The sequence below is a fragment of the Rhinolophus ferrumequinum genome, chromosome 22 (genome assembly GCF_004115265.2).
Source record: "Rhinolophus ferrumequinum isolate MPI-CBG mRhiFer1 chromosome 22, mRhiFer1_v1.p, whole genome shotgun sequence".
Lineage (NCBI taxonomy): Eukaryota > Metazoa > Chordata > Mammalia > Chiroptera > Rhinolophidae > Rhinolophus > Rhinolophus ferrumequinum.
In genome coordinates this window covers 2,799,277-2,814,395 of record NC_046305.1, presented here as the reverse complement: position 1 = coordinate 2,814,395, position 15,119 = coordinate 2,799,277, and the positions used below count along the sequence as shown (strand labels likewise).

Sequence of the window (15,119 nt, the reverse complement as noted above, 5' to 3'; positions counted from 1 at the left end):
GACAGGCCTGTGAGGACACACCCCAGGAAGTGGCTGCAGCAGATGCCGAATCTCCTGGCACCCTGATCTGGGGACCCCATCCATCCAAAGTGTGAGAAGCAAACGTCTGCTGTTAAAGCCATGCAGCCTGCGGCACTTCATTACAGCAGCCGAGCTAACGAAATATTATTCCCTTCTTTCCATTCACTATATACATTTTGTTTCCTTTCTTTCCCCCTTGCTCTGCTCGCCATTTGATAGATCAAATTTACTTCTGATCTGAAAGCTCTGTTTTTAAAAAAACATCTTTGGTGGTTACTCATAACTTACTGAGAGCTGTATTTTTGCTATTTTCTATAATATTTGAAGTACACCGGTTGTTACAAGTAAGCTTATTCATTTCCCTTCTGTCACTGTCATCAATCCCACTTCCTTTTCTGATCCATCAAATTTGAATTATTATCCACTCCTTTTGGGTCCTTTGTCATTTAAATAACAAACTTTACAGAGTCAATTACTCGTCTTTCCAAACACAGATTTTCAAAGATGGTCTTTGAATAGTAAACCTTTTACAGTCTTGTCTGCCTCATATTATATGTATTTTGCACTCATTTAAATGATGACTGAACTGAATACAAAGGTCTTTTCTCTCAACAACAGAAGACATTCAAGCCAGTATCACTGTGTCTCGACCCTGATTCTCATTTACAGCCGACCTTTTCTTCCTGGAAACTTTGACAGTCTGTCTGTATGATCTTAAATTTTGCAGTAATGTGTATAGGTGTGAGTTTTTCCTTCTGTATGCCGTCTCATTCTTACGATGTTAATCTTTCTGTACTTCTGGGGAATTCTCGTTCTTTTTTCAAAGATTTCCTCTCCTCTACTTTGTCCTACTGGAATTCCTAGTTAAGAAGTGTCATCTCTTTTATTTCTTCTGCCACATACTATTTCTGGAATGATCTTAGGAAAACCACAGCCTCTGTAAAAGGGAGACAGTGTTGACCTCACAAACAGACACTCCTTACTTCTATGGTGAAAAGCGGCCTTTCGCAGAAATTAGCCACCAGAAATGACAATGCCTGAACCAGCCACACGGGGTCAGATGACCACCAAGAAAGCAGGCACTGAGCTTCTCTTCTAGCAGAAGGCTGTGCCAGGCTCAGGGCGGCCACAGGCCAGTGTGTGAGCCTGGCTCCCCGGAATCTGCACTCCCCTGGGGGCATTGCAGCCACTCGTAGGACGGGTCCACACCCAGACCCCCAAGAATGAAAGTCCTCAAGAGGCACTGTCAGCTGTGTCCCTGGCCGGTCCAGTAACTTGAGGCAAGTTGCTGAGGCTCCCTACGCCTCTGGCCAGGCCCCTCTAGAAAGTGGGGATCCTACCTCTTCCTGCAAAGGCTCATCGTGGGCACAGGTGACCCTGGAAAATGCCGTATTCAGTTTCCTCTTCTGTGGAGTTTGGGGACCGGGGATAGGAGCACGGAGGCAGGGGGCTGGGCCATGGACGACACATGGCACTGAGAGCGCAGCCCAGTCCCAGACACACACCTGCTGACGGCTGAGGGGTGAGAAGGGCCACTAGGGCAGAGGCCTGACCACGACCACTGCCTCACCCTTCAGCGTCAGGGCTCGTGGGACCCTTCCCAGGTGGCCCACACAGCCTCTCCAGCAGACCCCACTCCTGGAAATGTCACACCTTCCAGGTCTGATCTACAGAGAAGTCACCAGGTCTGCTGCAAAGATTTCTGACAATTCCTGACACAGAGAACCCAGGATTTAGCTGAGCAAGGATGGTTGGCAGGAACAGAATTTACTAGATGCCAGAGCCTGCTGGGAAGGCAGTACAAGTTGGTCCATCAAGACTTGTGCTGAGGCTGCTGCCGGCAACTTGGCTGGTCCATTGTGGGCCCAGGGTGAAGAGGGAGCTCGTCCACTGGTGGGAGCGGCCAGCCCTTCAGGCTGATGGAGTCCACTCCCCTCCGTCTCAGAGGCCAGGCTGCTCCCTCCTGGCGCAGGGCAGCCTGCAGCAGCCCAAACCCTCCTGCGGTGGCCACAGGGACCGGTGGCGAGTGGCCACGAAGCAGGCTGAACATTTGGCTCAAACAGCAGCCCAAGCTGACTGGAGTCATGTAATGAACACGTGTGGGATGGGACCGCGGGGACAGGGAGGCTGCGTGGGGTAGTAGGATGGCCCTGGTTGAATAGTGACAGAACAGAACAAACGGAACAATCAACAAAAAGAAGGTGCAGTCTGTTGGGTACTTTTAGTTGCGGGGACTTTTTCTTCCTTTTGTCCGTTCCCGGAGGAGACACGGCAGATTCCTCGGGCGCCTCCCAGAGAGAAAGTAGCTGCTGTCTGAGCCGGTTCTTCGTATTTCCTCTGCTGGCCTCCCGGCTTCTGGCCAATAACCTAGTGATCCGTTTTGGGAGGCGGGCTTCCCCAGGGTCTCGAGTTGGACGGCGCCTCATGGCCGCAGCTGGGGATACGCTGGACACAAAAGGGTCTGTCTCGGGAGGTCGGGTCCTGGATACGGAGAGTGGAGGAATTTTCTCATTAGCTGGGAGTCTGTGGGGGGCCCAACTCTCACCATGAGCCCCAGTGCCAGGGGCAGCATGGAGGAGGGGCCTGGAGGGCAAATCGCTCGGAGACGCTTTCAGCGGACAGTGCAGGGTGCCGAGTGGACTTCCGCGGGGCAGGTGAACGACAACGTCCCGTGCCTTCTGGCTCTGTCCAGTGGGAGGTGGGCACTCATCCATGACAACTACATTTCTTCATGTGGATAAATTTCTTGTTCCCATTCACAGGGGAGCCACAGTGCGAGCGCCAGACAGGGCACCCCAAACCTAGAAGGGGTGCTGCTGAGTGACGCCAGGGGACCCTGAGGGCCAAAATCTCAGAAAGACGCCATCGTGCATTACCACCAGCACCACCAGAGGGACTGGGGAGAGCTGCAGGGTGGAACGGGGGTGGAGAGGACAGAGAGCTGAGGCATAGAAAGTGCTAGAACACTCCCAGGACCCACTGCCATCAAAGGGATTCTGAAGTCTGAGAGTGGAGTAAATTGACCAAGAAGGAGTCTCTGAGTTTGGGACAGTGTGTGGGGTGCAGTTGTGGGCTCACCCATCGTTAGTTCTGAACACCAACTGGGGATCCCCGGCACATACAGACCCTGGGAACGAAGTGGGTCTCCAGTGGCCTCTGCCGTTCTGTAGCAGCTGCTGGAGGCAGGTCAAGCTCGGAGGACAGGGACTCACTCAGCTGGCATTGCTTTGTGCTTCCATTGTGTTTTCACATCCCGTGTCACAGCCTGTCAGTGGAACAGGAGGGCGTCTTCACCCACGATCACACGTGAGACAGAGAACAGGCACCCTTTGCCACCAGTATCCCCACTGCGCCCCGGATAGCACGAGCCCATGGTGCCAGCTGGGGTGCAGTGTGTGAACAAATACGTCTTTGCACCCCAGCTTCCACACCGATGGCTCAGCTTAGGAGCAGAGTATTAAAAACGTGACACACGTGCATCCACTTTTACACTTACAAATTTCCTTGATTTTATTTTTACACTGCAATTTTTCATATATGATCTTAGCCAAAAATAACTTCTCTGCGTGGCAGTGGGAGAGGACGACATGTCAAACACACAGTTCACACCCGGAGACGGCAGAAGCCCACCCAGAAGCCCTCTGGGGGGAGAGGGCATAGCCCAAGCTTAGCATAAGGAAGAGTGGCCGCTGTGTTTCCGACGTCTTTTCCCATGAAGGACACCACAGTCACTCTGCCTTCCCAGGACAGTGTGCCACACCCGCCCGCCCACACTGGCCTCGTCAGGGGATGACTAGACCTGACACAGAAAAGGCTGGAGCATTGGCCTCGTGCACGAGACACTCGACATGGAGCCAGGGACCCCTACGTGCTCAATGGCAGACCCCAAGCCCTGGCATGGTCACGGGGGCGGACGACACGGCTGGGCAGAGGCCCACCCTTTCCCTTCCCGTTTAAGGAGGTTAGACGCCTGGCAGACTCTCAGCTGTGAGTCCTCTGGGCCCCTGGACCTGACACTGACCTGCAGGCCAGCTCTGCTCCAAGCACGACCTCTGAATGAGCAAGCACCAGGCTGTCCCAGTGCAGGGGAGACCACAAGTGAGCAGCTCTGGGCTAGTCGCCCCGAGATTGTCCACACACACACAGCTCTATCCCTTCCTTGGTGGAAGAGGGCTCTGGAATCAGGGAAATGCAAACCAAAAGCATCTCGCACCCTCAGAAAGGCTGTTAGGAAAAAGACAAGAGACAAGTGCAGGCGAGGACCTGGGGGAGAGGGAACCCTTGTGCACCATAGGTGGGGTGTAAATTGGCACACCCATTCTGGGGACCGTACGAGCTTCCTCAAAACATTAAAAATACAGCTAACTTATGACCCAGCAGTTCCATTTCTGGGTATTTATCCAAAGAAAATGAAAACCCTAACTCAAAAAGACACATGCACCCCCATGTTCAGTGCAGTGTTATTCACAACAGCCACGACATGGAAGCCGCCTCAGTGTCCGCTGACGGATGAACAGATGAATAAGATGTGATACATACATACAGTGGAATAGCAGCCATAGAAAAGGTGCAATCCTGCCATATGCAACAACATGGATGGACCTTGAGAGTATCGTGCTAAGTGAAATAAGTCAGATGGAAAAGGACAAAACCTGAACGATTTCACTCATGAGGGATATAAAACTTTCATAACAAAAACAAGCTCATAGACAACAGAAGGGCGGTGCCCAGAGGACAGGGTTGGGGACCCCACCATGGGGCACACAGACATCAAGTGCTAACTTTGTACAGCTGGAAATTATATAATGCTATTAACCAATGTCACCTCAATAAATATAACTTAAGAGTCATTGGGCCAGAGGACGACCGGTCACCTGCATCCCTTCCCAGCCCCTCCTGAGAAGCGTCTTACCTGCACACATCACGCTGACACCTGCAACAGCCAAAGTCGGGTCAGGGTCAGAGAAGGGACACTCGCTCGCCCCCCACAGGCCTGAGGCTAGTGGTCCGTCTGCTTTGGCCTCTCCTCATGGTCCAGGTCTCCTGGCCTCGGGCCTCAGGCGTTGCTCTCCCAGGCCCCACGAAACCAAAGCTGTCGGCCCGGCAATCAGAATTGGAGGAGCAACCACTCCCCCCAGCCCCCCACCTCCCAGTCAGGAGGACACCAAACCAGCAAAACCAAACAAATCATTTTATTGTGCTGTCTTCTACCAGAAAATTACCGAAAGTATAAATATAAAATCTCTAGAAAATACTCCGCTCTGTAATCTTCTTCCTCCCCCAACCCCAGGCCAACCTCTTCGTTCTTCCAAAGCCAGTGGGTTACATGTGTGTCTTCATGTCATCCACATACGTGACAGGGAGGCTCACCTGTGCTGCCAGGATGAAGCCACGTGCAGCATTCGGGAGCACAGTGGGCTTGGGGGTGTAGCGGGGAGAGAAAATCCTGTGTGGCCCCAACTTCATCATATGACCCCAGCAGGCAGGTCCTCCATCTGTCCCCTTCACGGACTGGGCCACCGAAGGCCACGCTCCCAGACGCTGGACTATGAGGGCTGTGCATGCGTGTGAGCATGTGTGTGCGTGTGCCAGGTGGCTGCCATGCTGCAGTCACAGGACAAGCAGGCTGGAGATGGACACGGGACGCCAGGCGGCGTTTTGGGGGGGGGGGTTGAGCTGGGGACTCAGCAGGATCGAACGCCTTGTCCTGCCACCTGCTGGCATTCCGCCCTGGCACCAGCACCACCTGCATCCAGGAGCCGATTGCAGCCCCTCCCCCCAGGCAGCAGCACCACTTTGCTGCAGGGGGTGAGCTGGGGTCACAGAGAGGACAGCTGGAGCTAGAACAGACCCCACAGCCTCCATCAGGTGTCAGACATGAGCCTGAGAGACCCGGGGTCACCATGCAAAGAGCCGTGTGCTGATCTGGCTCCGATGGCCAGAGCGTGGATAGCAGGCGGCTCTGTCCCATGGCCACCATGGCACCTGGCCAGAGCCACCCTGGTCCCTGGGAGGAGCCAAGTTCCACATCAGAAAAGCGCACAAGCTCCTGGTGTGGGGGCCCCGAGGAAGCTGGGCTCACTCCCCGCACGCGCACTTAGGTTCTCTGCCCCCAGCTCTGTGTTCTGTACAAAACCCACGCCATTGTGGGAGAACTCACAGGCCCCAAAGCAAGTCCTGAGCGCGTCTCCGTCAGGCCAGGTGTCACATTCCGGTGACGTCGCTGCAGTAAGGCAGGGTCTGCTCAGGTCCCAGCATGCACGAACCCACGTGGGGAGGGGCCGATGACACCTCACTATGCACTCGGGGTGAAGCCCTGCTCTGGGGCAACAGGAGACAGGACAGGAGAAAGGCAAGAGCACAGGCAGGGCCCCAGGTTGGTGGCAGTGGGCTGGGGTGGTAGGGAGGGGGCAGAGGCCAGTGGTGACACGAGGCGGGAAGTGAGCTGGACAGTGAGCAGAGAAGGGGGTGCAGAGGTCTCGGGAGGCCCACAGTGAAAGCCCGCCGGCTGGATGGGCCGCTACAGCCTCCTCCTGGGGAACCAGCCCCCGCTCAAGGGAAGGGACACTCTTTTCTGGCTGCAAAGGTCCCCAGTGCAGGGATCACTCCCCAACAGGGCCTCCCGGCCACAGGAAGACAGCAGGACAGGACCCCTGGTGGAGACAGGAACACAGACTGGGTACCCCAGGAGGCCAGGGCCCAGTCAGGGTGACACGGGCCCTGTCGGCAGGAGCAGAGGGGGCCCTAGAGGCAGAGGCCTGGAGGGAGACCCAGGGCTGGGGGGCTGCGGGCTGGGAGCCAGCAAACAGCTGCCCCTGACTTATGGGTAGTTTGTACCCCAGCTCCGCAGCCTGCACCCCACTCTCCACACCCCCGGCTGGGACCTCAGCCATCACTCCAGGCTGCCCTGAAAGCCACCGTGGTCCCCAGTGCCAGCACTGTCCTTGTTGTGCTTTCACTGCCCTCCTGTCTGCTCTGTATTCTCTGGGGACCAGCGCCCTGAATGCCCAGGTCCTGGGTGCTCCCCAGACTAGATCAGAATATGGGGAACTGGTCACGGCTTCCCTGAGGGACGCTCCCAGATGGGCAGTGCCGAGCAGGCCCAGGGAGAGCTCACTGTGCCCTGCATCTGCCAGGTGGGGGCATCCCGAGAGCCTGGTGACAAGGCTGCCTCAGGCTCTCAGGCTTGGGGAGCACGCCCACAGGGACAAAGGCCGGTGACAACCAGGAGCCGCCCCGCTGGGCAGCGGTCACGTGTGGCTTTACGGGTCTGGGCCCCTCATGCCTTGCCCCCCTCATCCTCGAGGCAGGAGCAGGGAGGAGCAGATGTGGGGTGGTGGGGGCACCCCTCTAAGCTTCAGCAGAGCTGGGAGCTGCACATCCAGCCTGGGCTCGCAGGAGACGAGGGGCACAACGGCCCCGCCCTTTGCCACGGCCCTGGCCCTCTACCCAGGACCACTGGGCTTCAGGGGAACGTGAGCGACGGGCACAGGGTGGGCCGGGAGTGGAGGAGAGGGGGGCACGGGCTCTACTCAAAGGACAGCAGGTCGGGGTGCGGGCCCTCATTGTCCAGGCTGGAGGTCCGCGCCTGCGCACGGGGGCTGCTGTCCTCTGGCGGCTCAGCCAGGCTGACTTTGCGGCTGTTTGTGGCGATGGGGCCGGGGGAGGCGGCCCTCCCGCCCGCCGTGGTCTGCAGCCTGGGCTCATCCTGGCTGTCCTGGTGGATTAGGTCAGGGACGGACAGGGACAGGTCGCCATTGGGCACGGCCTCGCCCCCATCTGCCATTCCCACGGTGGTCTCGGGCTGTGAGGCGTCTGCTGGGACAGGCTGAGCAGGGGACGGCTCCGTCCCACATTCCAGACAACTCAGGACAGGCTGGGATGAGATGAGCATGTCCTGGGTCGTCTTCAGAGCCCGAGGGGTTCGCTTCCGGGTTACGGGAGGCGGGGGGTCCAGCCGGGGGACCGCTTCTCGGGCCGACCTGCAAAGGTGATGAAGTCGACGCGAGTGTGTTTGGTGGCCACCTGCCCCCCGCATGCTGGCCTCTAGGACCATGGCACCTCGACCTTGCTGGCCCTCCTGGGCCAGCGTGTGGTCTCAGCGGCCAGAGTACAGGCTTTGGCCTCTGACATCACATCTGGGTGGTGAGCCTTGCGAAGGCCAGCGCCCCAGGGCACAGGCATGTCACACAGGCCGGGAAGAAGGAGGGAAGGCCGCCCAGAGGCTTCTCCACCCCAGTTGGGGCAGCTCAGGCCGCTTCTGGGCCACACCGGCGCCATCCGCTGGGCCGGTCACTAACTGCAGCCTCAAGCGGCTGTGGTCCCTCCCCAAGTGCTGACGGCAAGGCGGGGATGCTGTAAGCCCCGAGTGGGAGGGTGGCAGGCAGCTGGCGTGGGGCTCGGCCCGTCCCTCAGCCTCGCTTCACACGGCACCCTCCCCAGGGGCATTCTGTCCTGGATACACTAGCTTGTCCCTGGATCCCCGAGTGTGTCCGCAGAACCGCGGGAACCAGCCGGTGGAGAAGACTCACCTCTCGTCCTCCCCGCCGGTCCCGCCGGCCAGCTGGGCCTCCGCGGTCCTGTTGATGGCCATGGCGCCCACAGTGCCCAGGCTCCAGGGCTCCCTCCTGCGCAGGAAGTCATTTACTTTGGCCCCCACGGCTCTGCCCAGGTTCTTGAGGTGCTGGCTGCTGCCCACCCAGAGGCCGGGCCCACCAGGCTCCGCCGACCCCAGGGCCTCTGCTGGCCTGCACAGGTGGGGGACGGAGCGGCTGGACTGCAGCCTTGGCGTGGAGGCCGTGTTCAAGTTCTCAAACATGCTGTAGTCGACTACGGACCAAGAGGGAGACAGACGGTGAGTGAGGGCGCGGGCCGCAGTGCCCAGGCCCGGGACGCACGCGGCTTTGGAAACCCAGAGCCAGGAAGACACCCCGAACCCTGCGGTCAGCCTCTGACGGGACAGCGTACCAGGACGTCTAGTTAATCAGTGATGAACTCCAGCCATAAAAAAGCTAACTCTCCCTTTACACCCGCCTGCTTGACTCACGGTGTGCCCCACACCGTGGGGTCACCGAGCCCTTTGGAGAGGAGATGAGGATATTTTTACACGGCCCTGAGCACGTGTTAAGCCCTCCGACTCAGGCCTGGGACAGAAGCTGGTGGACGGAGGGCAAGTCTGAGGCCTGAGCGGGTTGCCCCCACCACACACACACACACACACACACACACACACACACACACACACGTGCAGCACACGTCCCAGCCGCCTGCACACAGGTGCTAAGTGGTTCGGAAGCAGCTCACACCAGGGGACGAGTGCTGGGTGCCAATGAGGCAGGAGGGCCTGATAACCCCGCTCGCTGCACCCTGGCTTCCCCCGCAGGACGGCCTCGTGAGGCAGACACGGTGAGATCTCTGCTTACAAGCGACGAACGTGGCGCTCCAAGTGCAGGGAGTTGTGGGAAAAGGAGTGGAGACGCCCATGGACGGACCCCACTGTCTTCACCCTGTAACTACTCCTGGGGCCGTGTAGAGGCAAGCGTCCCTGGGGAGCAGGTACAGCTGAGGGGTTCAGGCTGGCTGGGTTCTGGGCGCAGACCCGACACACCCCATAGCAGGCTTATCAACTCCTGACTCTTCTAAGACCGCAGCTCGCCTGTCACTGTCTTTTGCATAATTTGCCTATCACGTCCCACATCCCTAATTCTGCTTTAATCATGAAATCTGCACACGAGCCCTGGGAAACTAGGGCATTTAACTAGTTTCCCCCAAACCAGGAGGTGTTGGGGTCACAACGGGACCAGAGCAAATGTTCAGGGGTGGAACGTCTGACAGGGCAAGTCCCATTTCCTGGAGGTTTCCGTATTGGTTTGCCATGAATTTTCAGAGCACACACAGCCATTTCTAAAAGTGCAAATACTAAAAACACCTGTCAAAGGGGTTTGCAAATGGTGAGCCCATTATTTTGGAAAACAATTTCTAGGAAATGTAAGTAACTTTTGGGTTGCACACCAGTTTGAATATCCTATATTTCTCACCATGCTTCGGGACGTATATGCGGAATTCTCAGGTAATTACAGATAGCCCATCAATAGGGACTATTAACAATAGTCCCAAAGACCCTGGTAAGCCCACGTTGTTCCTATGAGAACTGCTAAGCCCCTCGAGGGGACCTAAGGGCTCAGCCCAGGGCCTCAAGTCACAGCTGTTTGATAAGTTCCTTCAGCGAATGACTTTTTATATGAATATGTGAAACTGCACTATGGGCTGGCATTGTAGAGACTCTCTTCCCAGCCATTTTCCATTTACAAAAGCCACACAGCCCGCACCCCCCAGGAGTGGTCTGCAGGGGCTCCTGGGGTCCGGCTGGGGCTCCCTTCACCCTCCACATCCGAGGGATGTGCCCCTTCCCTGCGGGTGGCACCAGTCACCCCCACACTCTGCCCCCCCTTTCTCAGGACTAGAGACTTGGTTATTCAAGAAACAACGGCAAAGGTGGGACTCCAGCTGGGCAGCCGTCCCACTCCCCCCCACATGCACGTTCCCCAGTGGAGGGGACATCTGGGGATGTAAGTCATCCATAAGAAAGACGATGGCTTACCTGTCCGAGAAAGGGGCTCGGAAAGCAGGTGGGGAACAAACAAGAGAGAGACACAGTTTATGTAGTGACCGGCCACTTAGAGAGTGCCACCTCCTGCCTGCGTCACCAGCAACCACATGCTAAGAAGACACCCCATGCAAGATAGGGGCCCTGCTCCCAGCCGTGTGACACACCCTGGAGGACAGGTTCCCACGAGCTTTTCAATAACTAAACCTGAAGAGTGGCGCTGCTTGGGCCCCCGTATTTCCCTCCAGTTATCTATCTGCGGTGCGAGGAACGCAATGGGCCCTTGTCCCCTGTGCATCACTCGTCACTGCGCTCTTTTCTGCGTGTAAATCGCCAGATTCCAGACCAGGAAGATGGTCGTCCACGCCAACTGTGTAAGTGAGCATGGCGGGAAAGCCAAAGGGCAGAGTGCCCAGTGCCGCACCGGGCGCTAGTGCTGGGCCGCGGGTGGGGTGGGGGTGACAGCTGACATGCTGGTCCCAGGCCCAGTGAAACTGCTGAGGGGCACGTAGTCCCCTCACATTCCAGCTCATTCGAAGTTTCCAAAGCCGGTGGGGGCGAGGGGCACAGCACTCGTGTTCTCCCCACGGTGCTGCAGACGCTTAAGTCTGGGCACAAACTGCCAGCAAGACGAGTCCGGGCTGTCACACACACTGGCTCAGCCACCTCGCACCACGTCAGGTACGGAGTGGGCCGGAGTGTTCCACGTGGCAGGGATGTACGCTGTCGGGTGTGAAGCACGGGGCACACCTAGTTGACACCTGTCCTATTACCTAGAATGCGGTGCCTTCCGCTGATCTCCAAAGTGGTGCCATCACCTCTTACCCTGACTCCACCCCCCGCCCCCCGCAGCGTGCCAGGCTGTTATGACAAAAGCGAAGCAAAGAGAAAGGGCAACCTTTCCACTCCCGAGTCCAGTCTCACCAGCAAATTGCGTATAGTGAGCAAAATGGTGCTGAGTAAGCCACCCATTCATGTTTCAGTCATTTGTTACAAACAGATGGCACCAACCACATAACAAGCTCTCTGGTCCCTAATCTTAGGAAACACACACTGAGGTATTTAGGTATAAAGGGATTTTATGTTTGTCACTTACCTTCAAATAGCCCAGGGGAAAAAACTATGTATCCACAGAGGGAGGGAGGGTCGGGGGAGGGCAGGGATCGTGAAAAGTGGCTACAACGTTAACATAGGAAGCTGGATACAGGGTAGAAGGATGTTCTTTATACTCATGTTTGTAACTTTCTATAACTTTGAAATTATTTCCAAAGAAAAGGTGAAAAATGTGCCCCAAACCAAAAACCGGCAGCTAAAGCCAACAACAGGAACATGTGGTGGCAGATGAGGGGGAAGACAGCAAGGAGGGGATTCAGAGAGGACAGAGATCCCCAGAACTGGGGGTTGGGAGTGACATCTCAAAGTGACACTAAAGAACCAAGTGCGCAAGCGACGCGGTCTGCTGAGTCTTCCTTCTCCCTGGGGATTCCCCACCGCGGCAGGCCACCCGGGAGTGACAAGTCAGGGACAGCTCACAGGTGTCAATCCCGCTTGCAGCAGACCCACCCGGCTCTGAAAGGGGGGGACCCAGCCAGTGATGGAATCAGGGGGCCTCCTTGTGATGTCACCACGCTCACAATGCGTGTCGTCCGGGCGACACGCGCCTCTGGGAGCTGAAGCCCTGCGTCACTCAGACCATGGAGGGCTTCTCGCTGCTCAGCATTTCGGGGCCTCAGCTGTCTTCCTCGGCCCTGAGCACTTTTCCTGATATTATGTCCTCACGTGCCACCAGCTTGCCAGGTAAACTGCCATTTGTACCGAGACAAAGGAGGCCGCAGGAAGCATGCCTCACGTCACTGCTCACGCGGGCGGGTGGGGCGGAGGCGCCCTGTGGTCACACCTGACTGCTGCTCCCTTGGCCTCTGAGTGCTATGCCAGTGCATGTGCGGGACCACGATTTAGTAAGGAAGGCAAATTACACATGGGAGAAACTTGTTCAGGGCTGAACTCATGGTAAGTGGTTCCCACTGTTTACCCGTCTCTGGCAAGGCGAGCGATGGGCAGACATTTGTTGTCTAAGTTTTTTCCTCTTGACCCACATGAAATCACAAGCTGACAGTCTGTCTGTGTGGAGCGTGTGCTAGTCTAGCCCTGTTTTGACACCTGAGAAGGTCTGGACCTGACAGTCCATCAGCAGGAGGCTCGGGGGAGGATGGCTGAGGGCACTCCGTGGCATGAGGGTGGGCGCTGTGAGGCCGCAGTGCTCACCGCGTGCTCACTGCCTGGAGCTGGTTAGAAATGCTGAGGCTCAGGCCTCTGGCCACAGACACACAGAGCCAGAGTTGGCATCCCAACCAGCCATCCAGACAGTGCCTGTGCACGCGGGACCCCTCCCAGACGCCCACGGCCTGCACAGGAGACCCAGCTAGATCTCCGCTCAAAGTGAGCATGGCCACTGCCACACAGTGCACACGATACACATGTGCACACATTCACACACAGTGCACACGTACACACACGCACACACACATGTGCACATGCACGCGTGCACACATGTGCACTCACGTGCACACATTCACACAGTGCACACAAACATACAGTATACACGCGCACACAGTGCACACGCACACACACATTCACACACAGCGCACATGCACACACACATACACGCACGCACACGCACACACGTGCACACACACATTCACACAGTGCACACGCACACATGTGCACCTGCACACACATGTGCACACACGTGCAAACATTCACACACAGTGCGCGTGCACACATGCACATATGTGCATGGAGATGCAGGCAGACTGACAAGTGCGGCCCAGGCAGCAGCTGTCCTCTGGTCCTTGCCCTCTGGAAGGCCCTCTCCGTTGTCTCAGCGAAGTAGCCCACTTGGAATTCCCCAGCACGGCTCCCAGGATGGCCCGCCTCTGGGGCAGGAGAGGCCCGTTTACTTCCATTTTGCTGTGAAGTACCGAGGCTGAGCCCTGGGTGCTTGGGGGGGTTGGGGGGGTGCAGGAAGCAGACTCCCAGCCTGGCTCAGCTCACCAGCCCCTTCTGCTCCCCAGACATCACCAAGACTGCGCTCCCCACAGAGGAAGCCAGCCCAGCTCAGGCCTGGCCCTCCCGGTACCTGAGCAGCACCCTCTGGCCTGGGGCGCACAGCGCACAGCTCTCTCCAGGTGAGGCCTCTCCCATGGCACACGGGAAAAGTTGGGGGGAGCCAGGCGAAGTGCCTGCGTGCTGCCGTTCCTGCTGTCTCCTCTCTGGTCCTCCAGCAGGACCCCCCGACTTCACCCTCAACCCGACCCCCAAGCTGGTGGAGCAGCCGTGTCTGCCTAAGTGGGCTGTTGAGGGAAGACAGACAGTGGGGTTGGTGGCAGGAAGAAGGGCTGCAGGAGGCCCCCTGCACCTGTCTGGGTCGGTCCTTAGAGGAGGCACCTGAGGGGGGCCAGGGCCTGTGACCGCGAGGGCAGCCTCTGCCCAGAGACCAAACTGCCATTTGTGCCGAGACAAAGGAGGCGCAGGAAGGATGCCTCACGCCACTGCCCACAGTGGGAAGTCATAGCTGCGGGCAGGTGGGGCACAGGCGACCTGAGATCACGCCTGACTGCTGCTCCCTCGGCCTCCAGCCAAGCCAGGCCCACGACCCGCGGCCTAGGCTCAGACCAGCCCTTTCCTTCACAGACTGCATCCCGGGGGACCCCCAGAATGGGGCGCAGCTGAGGCGGAAGTGCACCATCTACCGGCCCTGGTTCTCCCCTTACAGCTACTTCATGTGCGCAGACAAAGAGGGTCACCTGGAGACCCACAGCTTCCCGGAGGGGCAGCGGGCTGAGCGCTGGGCGGACAGCTGCCTTCCCGCGGACGAGGCTGACAGCATTGGCTCCTCTTCCTCCTCCCTGGAGAACACCTGCCCCCGAGAGGCCCCCCAGAAACCCGGGCCCGGCCTGGACGCCACAGACTGCATCACGTCCCAGGACATCCTGACGGCTTCCACGTGGCAGCCGGCCCAGCAGAGCGGCTACAAGTGCGCGTCCTGCTGCCGCATGTACCCCACCCTGCATTCTCTCGAGAGCCACATCAAGGGCGGCTTCAGGGAAGGCTTCAGCTGCGAGGTGTACTACCGCAGGCTCAAGGCCCTGTGGGGCAGGGAGCAGAGGCCGCGGCCGGGGACGGGCTCTCCGCGGGCAGCTGCCAGGCCTTCACGTAGCCCCACGGCCAGGTCAATGCCTCTAGAGAGATGCCAGTAAACCAAGTAGTCACAGCCTCGTCAAGTCTGAGGTCACCCTGCACCTCCTGCTGTCCTTCACAGCCCGGCCCCAACCCACTGGGCTAACAGTTGCCTAGCAACACCAGGCCCTCGCCTCCCTCCTGCCCTCCCTCCCTTTCTCTCTCACGACAGCACCAGAAGTTTGAGAACATGCCCTAAGATACTGGTTCTCAAAGTCAGGCACCCGGACCAGCAGCGCTGGCACCTCCTGGG

The 15,119-nt window shown here is 57.9% G+C and overlaps 3 protein-coding genes across 9 annotated transcripts in view; 1 reads left to right on the top strand and 2 right to left on the bottom strand.

Annotated features, from left to right (window-relative positions):
* Positions 1-1,754: 1,754 nt before the first annotated feature.
* On the bottom strand, positions 1,755-5,040 carry LOC117014585 (uncharacterized). The gene is made up of 2 exons (XM_033092639.1): positions 4,934-5,040; positions 1,755-3,286 (listed from the first exon to the last, which is right to left on the bottom strand). The coding sequence occupies exon 2, from the start codon at positions 2,733-2,735 to the stop codon at positions 1,755-1,757; it is 981 nt and encodes a 326-aa protein (XP_032948530.1). The 5' UTR covers positions 2,736-3,286; positions 4,934-5,040.
* Positions 5,041-5,203: 163 nt separating this feature from the next.
* Positions 5,204-15,119, bottom strand: part of C22H1orf226 (chromosome 22 C1orf226 homolog) — a 126,672-nt gene continuing 116,756 nt past the window's right edge. For 2 of the 7 annotated variants that reach the window (XM_033092415.1, XM_033092417.1), the window contains exons 11-12: positions 8,553-8,850; positions 5,205-8,003 (exon numbers count right to left, since the gene is read on the bottom strand). In XM_033092415.1, coding sequence (XP_032948306.1) covers positions 7,550-8,003; positions 8,553-8,850 — 752 coding nt within the window. In that variant the 3' untranslated portion in view covers positions 5,205-7,549. Of the gene's footprint in view, positions 8,004-8,552; positions 8,851-10,621; positions 10,742-15,119 lie in introns of those variants that run through there. The other 5 variants (XM_033092412.1, XM_033092413.1, XM_033092414.1 and 2 more) reach the window with 3 other exon arrangements.
* On the top strand, positions 12,219-14,997 carry SPATA46 (spermatogenesis associated 46). The gene is given in 4 exon segments (XM_033092421.1): positions 12,219-12,424; positions 13,702-13,815; positions 14,321-14,800; positions 14,803-14,997. Coding segments are annotated over 4 exon segments (741 nt in total). The 5' UTR covers positions 12,219-12,321; the 3' UTR covers positions 14,847-14,997.